General features: G+C 37.3%; 1 protein-coding gene across 1 annotated transcript in view; it reads left to right on the forward strand.

The window, feature by feature from the left end:
• The window catches only part of PDE11A (phosphodiesterase 11A), a 136984-nt gene that overhangs the window by 51890 nt on the left and 70974 nt on the right, over positions 1-14120 (forward strand). The window contains exons 3-5 of the mRNA XM_068407919.1: positions 5985-6074; positions 8238-8378; positions 11946-12010. Of these exons, the coding sequence (XP_068264020.1) occupies positions 5985-6074; positions 8238-8378; positions 11946-12010 (296 nt within the window). The remainder of the gene's footprint in view (positions 1-5984; positions 6075-8237; positions 8379-11945; positions 12011-14120) is intronic.

Raw genomic sequence — 14120 nt, forward strand, 5'->3', positions numbered from 1 at the left:
ATGGATAGCCAGACACTGCACAGCTGGCAGAAGGTAATGGATTTTGGATGAATGCTTGGGCTTAACCATTTTGCAATTGATTTTGGTTTATTGTTTTCAGAATTCAGTAGAATATTTTCTTCTCTGAACCTATTTTTAACACTTTAGGAAGTCTTTCAAAAGGCAGCTGGCTTCCCTGACTTGGTTTTAAGTATGTCCACAAAACGCTTAACTTTAAACTATAGCAAAAACATTTACTTTAAAGGACTTTTTTTCTCTTTCTAGGAAGCCTGTACTCCCTCCCTTCCCCCACAAGCTTACCAAGCAAGCTGTATAAAGAGAAGTGGCTCCTGTGGCTGCTAAAGAAAACAGTTGAACCAGACAAGCATTTACTGAGAGCTTAACCTGGAGTTCATGTCGGATTGAATACGCAAGCCTTACTGAGAGGCTTCTTTCTTTCATCAGACCTCAAAATTGTTTTCATTTGTGACCACAGGCAGGGAGATGCTTGGAGTATGTCAGAAACCATGAGTTAGACTATATCTATCAGATAGTTACGGCAGAGGAGGCTCTCTGAGGGTTCTTAGTGCAGGTGAAACCGCATGCAGGGGAGGTAGGGTAAATGTCACTGCATTTAGCTGAAGCTGAACTCAGGGCTGCTTTCCAGCCAGGAAGGGCGAAGCTAGCATTTTACCTCTGCAGTGTGCTGCCATTGCAGCACTGGCTGGTTTTCGTGATTAGCTAATAACTTTCTGCATTGCAGGTCTGCATGCGTGCAGCTTCGTTGTCTATATCATTACCTGTCATTAAAAAAAAAAAAAGGTAAAAGATGTGTTGAGATCTGCAGAGATGAACACCTATATTCCTAAACAGGGTAAGAAAAGTGGTATTTCAGACTGTTTTGTGATTGTGGAGTTTATGCTATTTGTGAGAGTAAAACAACACTGAGGCTAGGAAGCTAAAGACTTTCATACTTTCTTCTTGTGAAGAGAAAATTTCAAAACTTATTTCTTACGAGACGCCCAATTCTAGAAAATAGGCTTCTTTTGAACTTTTAAAGTAGGAGCCAACAGAGGCTTTTCTTGAGTAGCAAGGAAAAGGCTTGCAGGTTCTGTAAGGACCATCGTCCCCAGGACGTGCATTGAAGGCAAAGGCAGTATCTCCTGAGGACTGGCATTGTCAGAAAGAGCTTGGCCAGAGCTGTCCTCCTGCCTGTTTCTGATGGTAAAAAAAATTATATCATGTATGCAATTATTGTGAAACCCAAGCCCAGATCATGAGAGAAACCTTTGACTTATTTTTAGCAGTTCAGAAGAACACTGATAAGCCTCTTATTAACTTATGTATTCTATGTCTCAGCATCTATGAAAAGCCAGGTGAAAGGAAAATGAGTGTCACATCTCAAGACAGTGTGATGCTATAGTGTAGGTGTCCAAATGCTGATGTTCCCAGACAACTATGTAGCCAGGTATGGAACTTTTGGCCTATAAAATTGTGATTATGAAGAGGAAACACATGGAAGACTCTCCTCTGAAATTGAGGGAGAACTGCTGTGCTTCATCTGGATTTCAGAACTGATGCCATAAAAAAAAAAAAACAAAACACCAAACAAACAAAAAACAACAACAACAACAACAAAAAACCCACAGGCTGCATCTTTCTTGTCCTAGCAGTTAGTATTGCAGAATTTGGGAATGCCTTATACTTCCAAATATCAAGCTACTGCTTCTGTTCTTGTTGTGGATTTAAAGGTCTGACTTTGGGCATACAGGTTTGGAGATGTGTGGGGATACTAAAGCAATGGGAATATATCCTTCTGTGAGAAGGAAAAAGTAACTATGGTCAGTCAATTGATCCTACTGGTGTAGTTTTGCAGAAAAAATACATAATCTTCAGGACCTGTCTGAAAATGTAAGTGGTTGCATAATTGAATATTAAAGCTTCTAGTACTTATCCTGTTTGTTCCCTTGGTAGATGCGTTGTAATACTCCTAACATAAAATAACCCCATAATGAAATAATAGAATTTAGAAATGAAGAGGATGAGATATTGAACCAGTGCCCATTACTTATCTTCTTTTCATAGAAGGTTTCCTGCCCCGATCAAATATTGAACAGTTAGTAAGCGAGCACAGCTTTTTAGCTTTTGTATGCTGCTGTGAATTTGTGAGGTGAGTGTAGTTGCTACTCGAGGATGCAGTACTTGCAGGGTTAGGTATGAGAAACTGGGTCAGGTTACCTGGACCCTGAATGCTCAAGTAATTCACAATAGAATCTTGTTAACCTGCAGTTATTGTATCTGAATACCTTATAGTTAGCACCGAAACACATGGTGGTCTCTTCCAACATCTCAGCAGGTTCATTAGATTAGCTTATTATTCAGACTGAACATAATTTTTAAAATATACTATCAGATATTTACTGATTTGTTTGTTAATATGCCACAAAGTGCTGTGATAAATCATTACAGCTAATCTTATTTGCCAAAATAAATTCATGAGGTATATCTGTTAAAGCTATATTTTTTATGTTTTATATTCTGTCTATTTGCTTTCTTAGGAAATTGTTTTGTTTAGTAAATCTGCAGGCTCTTTTCCTGTCATTAATTCAAAATATATGTGGAAGGAAATTTTCTTTCAGATATAGTCCATTTTGCTTCAAAATTATTTTTTTTAAATGGCCTTCAGTATAGCAAAGGGAAATTATTTTATGTCCTTGAGAAGGGTATGTTAGGTGTTTTTTCCATGCATCTCACACCAATATTGTGCATTGGTGTAACAGAAACATGTTGCATACTCAACCTTCGTACCAGATGTCCGTGGTTCCTTTACAAGTTCCAGCATCAGGTTGGCTTCACTGTGTAATGAAACTATTTGGTAAAACCTGTATGGACATTGGCTGGTAGAGACAAGCTGTCCCGACCTGTTCAGTGCTGCAGGAAGAACAGCAGACAGGGAAAGAGAAAACAGCTCCTTATAAACAAGATTTTGTCTCACTGAATCGAATTAAAATAACCATGCCATTTATCTGTGTAGTTTCCTGTCACATGCTGCTTAACAGTGTGTCTATGACCAACTTCAGTACTCTGTCCTTTCAATATAATTTGGTCTTCTGCCCAATTTATTTGCTGTTACCAAAAGTCAGTATTATATTACTGAGGCATATCCATGCTGGAGAATTAAGATAGTAAAATATGGACTGTGCTTTATGCTCATTATAAGTTATATCCTTCTATTTAAGGAGAAATAGTAATAATCAGCAAGAATGGAAATAGAATTACAGTGCATTATGGTTCAGTGATGCAATATGTTTTTACCTTGGCACGCCAGAGGATTTGTAATTACATAGCTATGACTTGGAGGAAAACGGATGTGTCCAGCTTATGGTGGCACGTGCCATTTCCTCGACTCTGTGTTCTCTCTGGAGGGAAAATCCCTGAAGTGAATCTGGCATAACAATACCAGCTCCTTACAGTGTGTGGCTCGGACAGATAAGAGCTGAATATTATGTTAGTCCATGTTTGTATGGGGTGTCAACAGCGGTAGCATCAACGTGTTGGAGGTGCTGGTAAAGCAGTCTTGAGTATTGCAGACTTAAATTCGTAATTCGAAATCAGAACTACTTCCTACTGCAATCTGTAATTTTCGTTAAAAAAAAAAAAAAGTCTTATTTAAAATTCAGTTACCATTAGAAATGTCTTTATTATTTATTTGGTACTGTATTACGATTTGCCAAAAGCGCAGGAGTCACCATTACAGTTCAGAAAGTACAACAGAAGAACGACAGTAGGCTTTTGTCAATTGTTCTTTTGTAAACAGGAATAACTGATTTATCTGTTGTCACAGGGTGGTTCCTCTCTACCTGATGGTTGGGTTTTTATTTTTTCTTCATAGCTGTGGATGTTTATTAATTTCTTCTGCTGATTATCTTAAACAGCTTGATGTCTCTTTCTTAGTTGTACTGCACCTTACATAATTAGTCTGGTGAAAAGAATTATGTACGTCAGCAGCTTTCCAGATTCTTGACATTTCATAAGCCAGTGTTTTATAGATGTTAATTTCTATATAGAGTCAGTGCCTTGGAATTTGTGTCCTGGAGAGCAGTGTTTTTCAATATTGCAAAATCATATTTTCTTCTTGCTAAAAAAGACATCTTTGCTAGCTGTTTTTGTAGTGGCTGAAGGTTCAGAAACTTCTTGTATGCTTTCATTGCTACAGGGTCACATTACTTTTGGGAACAGAGGTTTCAATGCAGGGGAGGAAACAAATACTAGTATTTACTTATTTTTTGCTAAGTAAAAATGTATCCAGTCTCACCATGATGTTCACGATTACACTAAAGGTCAGATTTTTCTCAGGTTAAAGTTTTCCTGTGTTGCATCTATTACTTGGCTGTGGCATTTAGTACTATTACAAGAAAATATAGATAGTTTTTTTTATTTTGGATGTAAAAATCTAAATGAAATATGCAAAATTCTCTGAGAAGTTCTTATAAAAAATGAACCCCCTCTTAGCGATTTGTTACAGTCTTTATTTTTCATTTCATGTACTCTTTCCTACAGATCTGGTGTGATAGTTGGCTTGTTTAATTACTACCTCCCTGAAGAGATAAGGGTTTGTAGAGTCTAGAGTGTGTCATTCTCCTTTAGAGGGAACCATGATGGGAAGAGGACAAAAGTAAAGCATTTGCAAATTAACAGTATAGGTGAATTTGTGTACATCCTTAAAATCTGCAGTTATTCTGACAGTGGCAGCTGCAAAGGTGCAAAATTCAGAGAATATGAAGATCCTTTTAGAAAACTCATCATTGCTCAAATACAAACTAAGTAGATATGTAGCCAACGGAGTGTTTAAGGAAGATAAAGTAGAACAGCAGTTGCTGCTGTTTCAGTTATTCTGGATACTGACCATTCTTTTTTTTTTTTCCTCAAGTAGACTCAATAGCCTGCTTCCCTGGGTTAGCAGTAATTTTCTAATTAAATGGAATTCAAGATAAATGCCAGTTTCTCAATGCCAAAACTTGTCACAGAAGGGATTGCTTGCAGTGGATCTCCCAGTCAACAGAGACCAGAGAGAAGGTTTGCTGCAGCAGTCTTGGCTCTGTAAACAGCAGAGTGCCCGGACTGTCATGGCTTTGCAAATGTTAAGGCTATTCAGCACCTATAAAATTTACTTAATGTCTCAGACCTAAGCTTGGGAACCACTCAGCAGTGGCAGTGTCTTACAGATATCATACAGATATGTTATCAATATGTGGCTTAAAAATGCTAATATTATTGGACTTTGATACATTGTTGTACTTGTGAAAGTGCCAGTCCTATAGGTACTGAAGTATTTGACTAGCCTGGATTATTCACTTCATGCAGAGCCAGCCTAAAGTATGCCTAGTCATAGACAGCCTAAAGTCATCTTGTGCACCTCAAAATATTTTCTCAGTCTCTCTTGTCCAACCTTTCTTAAGGTATGGTGATGCATTAAGGCCTTGTTTACCAAGCATGTTCTTTAACCTCCTTTTTTTTTTTTTTTTTTTCCCCCTCATTGAGAAGACGATCAGCTTTCTAACTAAATAGTTTTGGATCAATGTGCTGTGTTCCACTGTGCTCATATTCTCCAAAATCTATATCCTCTAGAAATCAGCAGGAATGTGACTCAAGCAGTCTGGCAAAATAAAAAAAAGAATACTTTTTTTAGGGAGGCTGTAATTTAATGTAATCTTCAGTCATTTTATAGACTTGAGAATCTGCAATTTTCCAGACAAGTTATAGAGGATCGTCACTGCTGCGACATATAAACTCAAGTGCATTTGTTCTTTCCTACCAATTCAATCTCTGTTCCACCCATTTTATGTGACTTGCACATGATGGTTTTGGGTTTTTTTTGTGTTCTGCTGAAGAATGAGTGAGCTGAGACTTTCCTTGGACGTCACCTAAGTTTAGGTCTCTTTGCTAGTAACATGAGTGTCTAATTGCAGTTGTTTTTAATGACTGGGAGTTTCTTTTCATACTAGGTCATGCAGATGTATCTCCCATTCTGTGGGATTGCCATATCCAATGCCCAGCTATTTGCAGCTTCAAGGAAGGAATATGACAGAAGCAGGGTAAGTTAAAAAAAATGTATATTAGACCAATAACAAACCTTTGTCTCTTATTCCTTCAGATTCCAGCTATGCATATGTGTTTGCTAAGCAGACAGTTTTAACTGTTTATTATTTCAAAAAATGCATTTTCAAAAGAACACTATCTTGACTGAGGCAGCAAGCAGAGCGTGGGAGGGAAATGTGCTTGTGATGGTGGCTGTTGTTTCCTGATGTCAGTTCCATGTTTCATAGTGCTGAAACAATTGCGTTTGTGACACAGACAGTGCAGGAGAGAGTGTTACTTTGGCAGAGATTCAAACGCTCATAAAATTCCAGAAATATCAAACCTTTGCCATCCTGAGTTTGTAATATTCATGTCCAAATAATGTGGGTATATCTTTATAAAGGTAAGCAAGAAAAAAACCTGTATGTGAAGGGTTTTGACAGCATGTGTCTTTATAGATACATTACTCACATTACTCATGATTGCTGATGCCATGCATGAGTTGGGACAGGAGGCTCCAAAGAGTGAAAATAATGCTGAGCTCACGTCATTTACTTCTTAGAGAGGTCTTTATATTTTTAAGAAATAAAATGGTAATTCTGAGGGGTTTTTAGAATTGTTGGCTTTTTTTTTTTTAAATCACCTTTCCTGCAATGATGGGAAATGATACTTTTGTTATCGTGGGTCACAGCTCACCAAAGCTTCAGCAGAAATACCACCAGTAGTGTTGAACATACTCTTGCTTCACAAAGTGAGAGGAACTACAGTGGGGTGGGTCTGTGTATTGAGTACTGACATTTATATAGTCAGGATTTTGGTCCTTTCCATGAATGGAAAGTAATGCTTTCCACGACTTTGAAAACTATGAATAGCCCTTTTCTAATAGTGTATGTATTTAAGTGTCATGAAACATCTGAACTTATCTTCTGTCCAGGTCTGACTACAGACCACTGTGTTTTGGGTTGGAGATGTGGAGGAGACTTGTGGAGGAAAAAAAGGTTTTTCTGCCTAAGTTTGTTTTTTTTATTTTCTTTCTTTGTTTGATGTTCAAACAAAATTGTAATTTGAGTAATTAGAGGCTTAAAATTTGCTGCAGATTCCCAGCCTGCAGGGAACAATGACTGACTTTTGAGGAGTTGGTGTTTAATCTTCTGAGGGAGGCATTCAACAGAAAAGTATTAGGGACGTTCTCATTCTTCATTAGAAAATGGTAAATTCTGGTGGTTGGACACATTAGGAAGTTGGATTAGAGATACAGATTCTTTGTTTTTTGTTGCTGTGTTAACCATGCAAGGCATAACAAATATCATTGCCATCTGACAAGCTACATGGTGGCCTGTACTTAATTGCATTTTTGACCTGCTGGTGGTATTCAGCTTTGCCTGGTCCATGGTTGAGGTTAGTTGGCAGGTACAACTAACGTGTGACGGACAAGCCCATACTTTGCCTTCCCTATCCAACTGGACACCAATGGTAGCAACTTCCAGTGACTGTGACCAACATTTTGCTGATGACCATTGCATTGAGAGCTAAGACCACTAACGTTTATATGCTTACTTACATGGATGTTCTTTAGTGTCAGTGCCTTAAACCAGAATAAAGGAAAAAGCGCACTTCTTCAGACCCATGGTAAGAAAGAACATGGCCTATTATTTTTAAAGCTGATGAAATGAGAGGGGAAGCCCTTCATTTTAAAACACTGTATTTTACAGACATGTTGTTAGTGGTAAAGACTGGATCAGTGCTGTTGGAATATGGAAGTATTGATGTGTGTTTTTCTTTCTAGCTTTGAACATGCAAAATGGGTAATAAATGAATAAAGGGGAGTTTAAATGCACCAGCAAATTCAATATAGCAAACCAAGTAACTCAATCCATACTGCATACTTGAAGTTGCATTACAGCCATTGTTTCATTTTTGGACCACAGTGAAATAGTTTCAAAGATCCTCATTGTTTGCTAGGAGTTGGACTGTGCCCAGTTGTGAGCTAAGAAATACTTCTTTCTTCAGATACCCCCACCCCAATTCTGTTGCCATAATCATTAAGAACTTTATTTGAATGAAGATTTCAATGGATCACTCATATTAAAATCAGTCCCAGAGGTTATGCCTCCTTTGCAATGCTCCATGTATTTATTTATTCTACAACCAATACAAGAGTTTTGTGTCCTTGTATACAGGCTTTACTGGAAGTAGTGAATGACCTCTTTGAGGAACAGACTGACTTAGAGAAAATTGTCAAGAAAATTATGCATCGGGCCCAGGCTCTGCTGAAGTGTGAACGGTGCTCAGTGTTACTTCTGGAAGATATCGAATCACCAGTAAGTATGTCTGCACGTTCTGTAGAAAGGCTAATATTTCAGTGGTGGAGCAGCTGCTTTTATTGTGGCGAAGCTGTTTCGTATCATATGTAAGTACTGGACAGCAGGTGTTCTTCCAGCACATCATTCTTAAATCTAAGTTAGGTACAGGTTGAATTTTTATCAACAACACTGTTGTGGTTTAACCCCAGTAGGCAGCTAAGCCCCACACAGCCACTCACTCATTTCCACACCCTGGTGGGATGGGGAAGAGAATTGGAAGGGTAAAAGTGTGAAAACTTGTGGGTTGAGGTAAAGACAGTTTAGTAGGTAAAGGAAAAGCTGTGCGCACAAGCAAAGCAAAATAAGGAATTCATATGCTACTGCCAATCAGCAGGCAGGTGTTCTGTCATTTCCAGGAAAGCAGGGCTTCATCACATGTAACGGTTACTTGGAAAGACAGATGATATAACTCTGAAAGTGCCCCCCTTCCTCCTCCTTCCCACAGCTTTTATCCCTGAGCGTGATGTCATATGGTACGGGATGTCCCTTTGGTCAGCTGTCCTGGCTGTGTCCCCTCCCAACTCCTTGTGCATCCCCCAATCTATTCACTGGAGAGCAAAGTGAGAAACAGAGAAGGCTTTGACACTGTGTAATACTGTTCAGCAATAATAAAAACATCCCTGTGTTATCGACACTGTTTTATCATGCACCTAAAACATGTCACCATACATGCTACTATGAAGAAAATTAACTCTATCCCAGACAAAACTAGTATAGCCATTTTTCAGATGGAAACCGAAAGGTACATTTATGATTCCTTCTGGTCATTTGAAAGCATTTAATGGGATGTCTGTAAGTTGCTGGTGGATCTCAGTGGTGTGATCCAGATGATATGCTGTGATTCTCAGTTGTCTGTGTGATGGAATTAGTACTTACTACAGAGCAGCTAGGACAGCTTAACTGAGAAGCAAGGTGCTCCTCTGGTCTGCTTAAACAAGAAAAATGACCTGATTTGTTATCAAATATTTATTTGCTCCTTTCTTTCATGGTATAGCTGCTAGAAGGAAAGAAAAATTCTGTCTGTAGCTTCATTTACATTTACCTGGAATTTATGACCTTGCTAACATTTTTGGGCTAATGCCTTATCAAATGGGTGGTGCTTGCAAGCAGTTTCAGAATCAGAAACAGTTGCATCATCAACCAAATCCTTAATCCTCATTTTCAGAATTAACCTTTTCTGCATACATTTCAATAAATAATCAGACATCTTTCGTAGTTCTACAGTGTTCATATTTTTGCATCTGTTGTTGTTTAACTGTAGCAAACTGAAATACTTGAGTAGTTTCTATTTGAGTATGTAACATGTTACATCTTTAATCAGACTACTGGTCCCTTAGAAATAACATATAAAAATAACCTCATCAAGACTTTGTTAAATGACCATGCTGTGTATTCAGCAACTATGGGCTTTACAGCTATTTAATCAGTGTCTTCACAATAGTCAGCTTCTGAACTTCTCATGAATGTTTTTTTGTGAAATCCAGTATTTTAATGTGGAAGAATAGCAAGATGGTAAGGGCTGAACCTGCAACACAGTGAGTTTTCTCAGCTACTTTTGGTGGTCACTACTCCATGGGATTTGTTCCTTCCTGAAAGTTTTCCACTCACTCTAGCTGTTGGCAGGGGTATGTTTGGGAGTTGCTATGTTTGAACATTTTAACAAGTTTCCTTAATACTTCGCAAAATAAATAATGATAACCATTCTTAGTTCCTAAATTATGAAAATGCTGTGAAAAGATAAGTCCTCTTATTATTTTGACCTAGTAATTTTTCCCTGAGATAACAGAAAATCCATTGGAAAAGACACATTTACGTACCGATGTCTAGATAGTCACATACTTGTTCTAGTGATAGGGAAGAAGCTTTTGCATTGAGCAGGTGAAGTGAAAATACAACTTTCAGTGTTGCTGAAGTATGTTTCTTGCAATTGCTCTGTCCACTTGACCAAGGAATAATTATTTCATTGCAGAGCTCTGTTAAGTTGAACGGATGGACTTAAGCTATATGAAAGTATTTGTCAAGAGCTGGATTTCATGCACAGTTTTGACAGGGGCTTTCACTGGGACTTTGCAGTACTGCCATTTGTAGTGTATGACAGCCTCTTTAAAAATATTTAACGTTTTTATGACTATTGTTATTAGTAGTGAAATAAGTGACTGCCTTTATATTGGTAGCTCCCTTCAGTGTTTTCAGGCTATTAACACAAACTATCCTCCTTTCTACTGATTTGAGAAGTAATTGAAGGATAAAAATGTTGCTTGTAATATCATTCTTTTTTCTATCCAAGTATCTTTGGATTCACTGACTCTGTAACTGATTATTTGTTGCAGGGCTATGACAAGTCTAAATGATTATCAGAGACAGAATCATAAGTCTGTGTGTATGGCAGAAAAAAACCCATTATTTTCTTTCCTGGAGGAAAGATATAATTCTTATTTCATTTAAACTATCAGAAACTTAGCACTTTCAGTGGAGTATGCGCTAAATTACACTAGCATTCGTAAAAGCAAGATTGAGATTTGTATTGCATTTATATCTTCTCTGTTACAGAATTTTAATACTTCTAGTTATTTTCTCTTTCTAGATCCCCCACACTGATTTTATAATTACACGATAAAGTTCTACTACATTCTTACGAAATGTCACTATGTTTGCAAGTGTAATATGATTTTTATTTTTCACAGAAAAGTACATTGTGTTAGTAGCAGGCTGTGGGTGGCATTGTTCACTTCAGTTTTCTGCTCTTGGTGCTATTTCTACCTTTGAGCACAGAGGGGTTTTTTTCCAGACAGGCAATGAGTCCTCATTCCTCTAGACCAAATTCTGAAATGTGGACAGCCAAGCTATTCAGTTAAGCCTAAACTTTTTCTAAATAGTCATAAATCTTAGGTTGATTTGAAGTAGGAGAATAGCATCTTGCCACCCACTTGGTCATTTTTACAAGTGGCAAAACAGTTATTTTCCTGATTTCACCCTATTTTGGAGAGTTAACCTATATATCAACATAGATCTCTATGGAGTAAATCAATGTTAAGCCATGTCTAAAATACTGTCGTTTGTGTGTCATGTGAAAAGCTTTTACAGTACAGAACTGAAGTGGAAGATGGGGACTCATACTAGCATCCAAAAACATCACCTTTGTTCTGTGTCACATTAGCCACTCTTAAAATGTTTCACTTACATGCTGTTGGCCCATATATTCAAGGAAAATTGGTTGCAATTAGTAGTGCAAATTAGTTTCTTTTCCTATATTAAAAAAATGTAAAGTTTGGGTAAAGCTCCATAATTCATGTTCCAAAGCCCTTTGAAGGGAAGCATATACTGTTGCAGAAAATAGTTACATGAAGGAATCTAAAGATACTATTTGATTTGATATTGCTTGTTAGTGAACTGTGCAGTGTGTATTTTGAACATGAATTCTCCATTGTGGGAATACAGATTGAAGACCATAGGATAAAAATATGGTTTAAATATAGGAACCTTACATATTCATCTTAACAATTTTAAGTTACTTTTTTGTGACAGGTGGTGAAATTTACAAAATCCTTTGAGTTGTTATCTCCAAAATGCAGTGCTGATACTGACAACAGGTTAGTGCTCATGTCTTCTATGGTAATGGAGGAACTTTGAGTAGATTTGATTGAAGTGTGAACCTACAGTTTTTATTCAGACAAGACTCCTGCTTGCTTCATATGGAGACTTGCTTGAATAAATATATGTGCTGGTATTTTTTTATATATATATATACATAATGCATGTGTGTGTGTATATATATATGCGCTAACATTGTATCAGTGTCTCAGAGAAAACCAGGAAATAACTGATGACTTTTTATTGTTGAACTCGTGGAGACCATACAAATGTTGTTTTGCATGGTTAGTACTGAAGTAAAAGTTACAAAATTATTTTAGATTGTTTGTTGATCTCTTCTAGAATGCCTCCTTACAGTTGTGTTGAAAGGTTTCCTGTAAGATTTTATTTCTGCTTTTGTTGTCAAGTTGGAAAGCCTAAAAACCTTAGCGAACGTGTATTTCCTAGAAATTGTGTTCCCATGACTAAATCTTGTTTGGGAGCCCAGTCAAAATAGAAGTATATGTTTTGCTTAGTAGTATCTGTATTTAAACATTGATAAAAGGCTATTTGTAAGTAGTAATAGAAAGAGCTTTTTTGTCCACATGGGATTACTGTATTAATTCCTACAAGATAATACAACTTGTAACAGTTCACATAAAATGTCCTGCATATCAAATGAGTGGATGGAGATTCAGGGCTACTGGGAAAAGGTTTCTCCTGTCTTTCAGGGCCCCAATTCAGTGATTATCATACACATTTTATACAAAAATCAATTCATACTGATTCTGAATTAGAATTTTCCATGTCAAATGGCTGCCATAATGATAAACATAGACTTCTGTCCAGCTTGCTATCCATAGCTTAGCACACTTGAAGATTACTTTGAGTTTTGCCATGTTTAAGCCCTTTAAGCAGCTTTAAAAAGTATTTTTTGGGTAATTTGTCTTCTTTCATGCTTTATTTCTTCACCTCCAGTGTAGTATGAAGCTACCACTGCATCAAGATAAACGTGCATATTGTACTCCAGATTACGACAGGTCGTAATTCTTAATGCTTTTCATAGATTGATCTCACAGCGTCACAAAAATGGGTAGTGTTATTTTTAAGATGTGCAAGCTGACAGCAGAGACCAGGGCCACACAGAAAGACGGGTAGAAGCTCGACCCTGTTCCATGCCCTATCCACTAGCTGAGAGATGGGAATGTTGAGACAAATGGAAAAGGAAAACAAGTGATTAAAAAACAGGAAGATCTAAATATGAATAAATAATCTGCTGAGTCATCTGGGAATCACAAGTTACTGCTTTTGACAAAGAGCTTCAGAGTTGGTCTTTCCTAGGTCAATTAAATGGGTGAAAATACATTCCCTTTGTTCACAGACAGGAGTATGAATCAAGGGATGTGGTTGTTATTCCTGTTTTTCTCAAACTTGATCTGTAGCCAGATTAGTCAAAACAATGTAGAGTGGTGTCAAGATAACCAAGCTGGCTCATTTCTTGTTACCATAGTTATATTAGCATGTTACCAAAAAGCAATTTGTAGTAGCCTGCTCTGCATGCAGTCAAGTCAAGATTATTTTAACTCTGATCTGAGACATGAATAAACACATGCAACCTGGTAGCTAGTATTTATAAGATTTTTAAAGGTGTATTTCTGTGCATCTTAGTATAAAGATTTATTGCTTTTTCTTTCATTTTTCATCCAGTGGAGAGTGAAGTTGTTTTTTTAAAGACCAAGGTTAGACTGGCAGATATGATGTCACAGTTGGATCTAGCACAGGCACAGCTTGAGTTATTGGCACTATAGTGGGAAAATAAAGGTTATTTAGGACACAGAACAATGCCACGAGCCCTCAACATCTGAGCATTTTTCTAGTGAGTTTTGCCCTTTCCACTCTACATTCTGCAGCTGTAAGTGACATAAAGTCATGAGACGTTTTATGTGGACAAAAATGGCAAGATGAGTTTCTTCATCATTACACCAGTGAAGATAAATATTAAGTCTTTGAAATTTTAGTGGAAATCCAAAGAGATTATAGGTTGAGAGTAATTCTAGTTAGAAGTTTTCTCTGAAAGAGAGAAGCTCCAGGAACAATATAACTTTTCATGTCCTAACCTACTTTTTCACA

This window comes from Nyctibius grandis, chromosome 9 (assembly GCF_013368605.1).
Source record: "Nyctibius grandis isolate bNycGra1 chromosome 9, bNycGra1.pri, whole genome shotgun sequence".
Taxonomy (NCBI): domain Eukaryota; kingdom Metazoa; phylum Chordata; class Aves; order Nyctibiiformes; family Nyctibiidae; genus Nyctibius; species Nyctibius grandis.